We start from the raw sequence: 4333 nt of genomic DNA, 5'->3' as shown, positions 1-4333 counted from the left end.
GCTCCCGCTACAGCAGAGACAGCGTCAGTGTGAACTACAGCAGAGACAGCAGGTCAGTGTGAACTACAGCAGAGACAGCAGGTCAGTGTGAACTACAGCAGAGACGCAGGTCAGTGGAACCTACAGCCGGACGACAGAGTGCAGTGTGAACTACAGCAGAGACAGCAGGTCAGTGTGAACTACAGCAGAGACAGCAGGTCAGTGTGAACTACAGCAGAGACAGCAGGTCAGTGTGAACTACAGCAGAGACCGCAGGTCAGTGTGAACTACAGCAGGCGTCAGTGTGAACTACAGCAGATGACAGCAGGTCAGTGTGAACTCAAGCAGAGACGGCAGGTCAGTTGAACTACAGCCCCCCGTCCAGCTGCTACAGCAGAGACAGCAGGTCAGTGGAACTACAGCAGAGACGGCAGTCAGTGTGAACTACAGCAAGAGACCAGCAGGTCAGTGTGAACTACAGCAGAGACAGCAGGTCAGTGTGTGAACTACAGCAGAGACAGCAGGTCAGTGTGAACTACAGCGAGACAGCAGGTCAGTGTGAACTACAGCAGAGACAGCAGTCAGTGTGAACTACAGCAGAGACAGCAGGTCAGTGTGAACTACAGCAGAGACAGCAGGTCAGTGTGAACTACAGCAGAGACAAGACAGGTCAGTGTGAACTACAGCAGAGCGCAGGTCAGTGTAACTAAGAAGGTCGTAAGTAATAGTAGTACACTATCTATATTTATATAGGGTGCTATATGAGACGGATTCCTTAAATGTTCCTGTCTACCGGTCTCTTGTCCTCCACTACTGTTCACTGGGATGTTGGCTAAGTGACTTCTCTCTCTCCCCCCTTCTCTCTCTCTCCCCCCTTCTCTCTCTCCCCCTTCTCCCCTTCTCTGTCATTTGTCAGACGAGGGGATGGCCGTAAAAGGGAGGACCGTACCAGGAAGCGAAACGATTACGACCGCATCCCCCCGAGACGGGACTCGTACCGGGACCGTTACAACCGGAGGAGGGGTCGTAGCGGTAGCTACAGCCGCAGTAGGAGCAGGAGCAAYGACCGGGCCAGGGACCGYGAGAGAGACKGKGACCGCAGTAGCAGGAGTCACAGCAGGAGCAAGGACCGGGCCAGGGACCGGGAGAGAGACAGAGACCGCGGTAGCAGGAGTCACAGCAGGAGCCACTCCAAGAGCAGAGGTGAGAGGYAGGGAGACAGAACAACTCTGGTTSTGTGCAGGTTTTTGTTCCTGCCCAGCACACCTGATTCAAATAATCAAGGTTTACACATAAGACTATAATTTGTTGATTTATATTGTAAGTCAGTATGTCCGYCTGTTAGACTAGTGTTGYGGTGGAACAAAAYCATGCACATCCAACAGCTCTACACCTGCTCTAGATATCATGACTGTTTCCTGTTTCCTGCCGCTAATCCTTCTGATCACAGAGCGGGATGCTGGGAAGTCAAAGTATGAGCCCGACCGAGGAGACCGGGGGACGGAGGTTGGAGCTGGCGAAGGCCTCCTGCCGATCCCCACGGCAACCACCACGTTCCCCGTGCCGACCCTCAGCAGCACCATCACGGTGATCGCCCCTCAAGGTAACCACAGCAACACCTCGGTGACGGACAGCTGGTCGGACTTCCACCCGGATCAGTCGCTGGACCGGCCCCTTCCGCCGCCGCCCTTCAACCGGGGTCCGCCCCCTCAGCAYAGGAAACGTTGCCGTGACTACGACGGTAAGCAGGAAGGAAGTTGACGTGCATGAGATGGTTGTTTTTGTTAGTTTTTACAACGAGACGTGTCTTTTAGAGTCCCGGGATCAGTATGACTGACAGATGTACAGGACAAGGAGGATGTTTGGAGGGATTTCTGTATTCTTTCTGTCTGTCTGTTCCTGGAAAAGGCCTTCTGTATCTAACTGTCTATTTGTGCTTCTTCACAATGCGGTTGTTGTGTATGTGTGAGATATAACAGCTGGTGTCTAACAGCTGGTGTGTCTAACAGCTGGTGCTAACAGCTGGTCTAACAGCTGGTGTCTAACGGCTGTGGTCTAACTGCTGGTGTCTAACGGCTGGTGTCTAACGGCTGGTGTCTAACGGGCTTGGTGTCTAACTGCTGGTGTCTAACTGCTGGTGTCTAACTGCTGGTGTCTAACTGCTGGTGGTCTATACGGCTGTGTCTAACGGCTGGTGTCTAACGGCGGTGTCTAACGGCTGGTGTCTAACGGCTGGTGTCTAACGGCTGGTGTCTAACGGCTGGTGTCTAACGGCTGCTTGGTGTCTAACGGCTGGTGTCTAACGGCTGGTGTCTAACGGCTGGTGTTCTAACGGCTGGTGTCTAACGGCTGTGTCTAACGGCTGGTGTCTAACTGCTGGTGTCTAAAGCTGGTGTCTAACAGCTGGTGTCTAACAGCTGGTGTCTAACAGCTGGTCATACAGGTGTCTAACAGCTGGTGTCTAACAGCTGGTGCTAACAGCTGGTGTTAACAGCTGGTGTCTAACAGCTGGTGTCTAACAGCTGGTGTCTAACGCTGGTGTCTAACAGCTTGGTGTTACTGCTAATGGTGTCTAACTGCTGGTGTCTAACTGCTGGTGTTCTAACTGCTGGTGTCTAACTGCTGGGTGTCTAACGGCTGGTGTCTAACGGCTGGTGCTAACGGCTGGTGGTCTAACGGCTGGTGTCTAACGGCTGGTGTCTAACGGCGGGTGGTCTAACGGCTGGTGTGTCTAACGGCTTGGTGTCTAACGGCTGGTGTCTAACGGCTGGTGTCTAACGGCTGTGGTCTAACGGCTGGTGTCTAACGGCTGGTGTCTAACGGCTGGTGTCTAACGGCTGGGTCTACGGCTGTGTCTAACGGCTGGTGTCTAACGGCTGGTGTCTAAAGCTGGTGTCTAACAGCTGGTGTCTAACAGCTGGTGTCTAACAGCTGGTGTCTAACTGCTGGTGTCTAACTGCTGGTGTCTAACTGCTGGTGTCTAACTGCTGGTGGTCTAACTGCTGGTGTTCTAACGGCGTGTCTAACGGCTGGTGTCTAACGGCTGGTGTCTAACGGCTGGTGTCTAACGGCTGGTGTCTAACGGCCGGTGTCTAACGGCTGTGTCTAACGGCTGGTGTCTAAACACTGCTGTGTCTAACTGCTGGTGTCTAACTGCTGGGTGTCTAACAGCTGGTGTCTAACTGCTGGTGTCTAACTGCTGGTGTCTAACAGCTGGTGTCTAACAGCTTTGAAGAATCTAAAATATATTTTTGATGTTTAACACTTTATTGGTTACTACATGATTCCATATTGTGTTATTTCAAGTTTTGATATCTTCACTATTATTCTACAATGTAGAAAATAGTAAAAAAATAAAGAAACCCCTTGATGAGTAGGTGTGTCCAACATGACTGCGTCCTGTATATCATCGATGTGTTCCAGAGAAGGGCTTCTGTATGCGTGGAGACATCTGCCCGTTCGACCACGGCATCGATCCAGTGGTGGTGGAGGACGTTAATCTACCAAACATGTTCCAAGCCCCTCCCCCTATCCCGGGGGTCGCCCAGCCCCCGCCCGGCCTACCGCCCCCCCCAGGACCTCCCCCTCTCATGACGCCACCGCCCGTCAACCTCCGTCCCCCCGTGCCCATGCCACCCAGCCTGCCACCCAGCCTGCCACCAGGTAGGAATTCAGTAGATCCATCTTGTCATAACGAGTCCGTGACTTAAGACACGTTTGTTGGCATTCCAAATGGAACCCTCTTCCCTATAGGGTGAGCTGCTATTGACCATAGCCAATAGGGTGTTTGTTGGCGTTCCAAATGGAACCCTCTTCCCTATAGGGTGAGCTGCTATTGACCATAGCCAATAGGGCGTTTGTCTTCCTTTTTTAAAGATCTCCCTAGAGACTCTAATTCACTAGAGTGTGTTGATGTCGTTCTAGAATGTTGTGATGATGGCAGCCATCTTGGTCAGGAACCATTCTGGTGTTTTATTTAATTCTCTAATTTATTTAATTTTAATTCTCCCCCCCCCCCCACAGGTCCCTCTCTCCAGGCATCAGGGATGGACACTCCTCCTAACTCCATCACCAGCTCTGTTCCCACTATTGTAACCACAGGGACACGACCCTCCATCCCCCAGCCCCCACCTCCTCTCTTCTCACCAGGTAGGGATGAGACGGAGCTGTGTGTGTGTGTGTGTGTGTGTGTGTGTGTGTGTGTGTGTGTGAGTTGACAACCAGAGGGGTTGTCTTAAGTGTCAATCTCCTGCCGTTGTGCCCTCGAGCAAAAAGCATTTAGTCCTCTTAACTGTAGGCCACATTGTACCGTTGTTATCTACCTCTCCAACCTCTGTAGCCGTGTGTCTTTCAG

The 4333-nt window shown here is 52.2% G+C and overlaps 1 protein-coding gene across 1 annotated transcript in view; it reads left to right on the top strand.

The window, feature by feature from the left end:
- rbm26 (RNA binding motif protein 26) overlaps nt 1–4147 on the top strand; it is a gene marked incomplete at its 3' end in the record, with an annotated part of 12190 nt that extends 8043 nt beyond the window's left edge. Inside the window, exons 5-8 of the mRNA XM_024144304.2 lie at nt 896–1182; nt 1430–1720; nt 3403–3642; nt 4003–4147. Coding sequence (XP_024000072.2) covers nt 896–1182; nt 1430–1720; nt 3403–3642; nt 4003–4147 — 963 coding nt within the window. The remainder of the gene's footprint in view (nt 1–895; nt 1183–1429; nt 1721–3402; nt 3643–4002) is intronic.
- Between the last annotated feature and the right edge of the window lie 186 nt (nt 4148–4333).

This window comes from Salvelinus sp. IW2-2015, unplaced genomic scaffold, assembly GCF_002910315.2.
Source record: "Salvelinus sp. IW2-2015 unplaced genomic scaffold, ASM291031v2 Un_scaffold5028, whole genome shotgun sequence".
In the NCBI taxonomy this organism is placed as follows: Eukaryota; Metazoa; Chordata; class Actinopteri; order Salmoniformes; family Salmonidae; genus Salvelinus; species Salvelinus sp. IW2-2015.
This window is presented reverse-complemented; position numbering and strand designations above follow the sequence as displayed.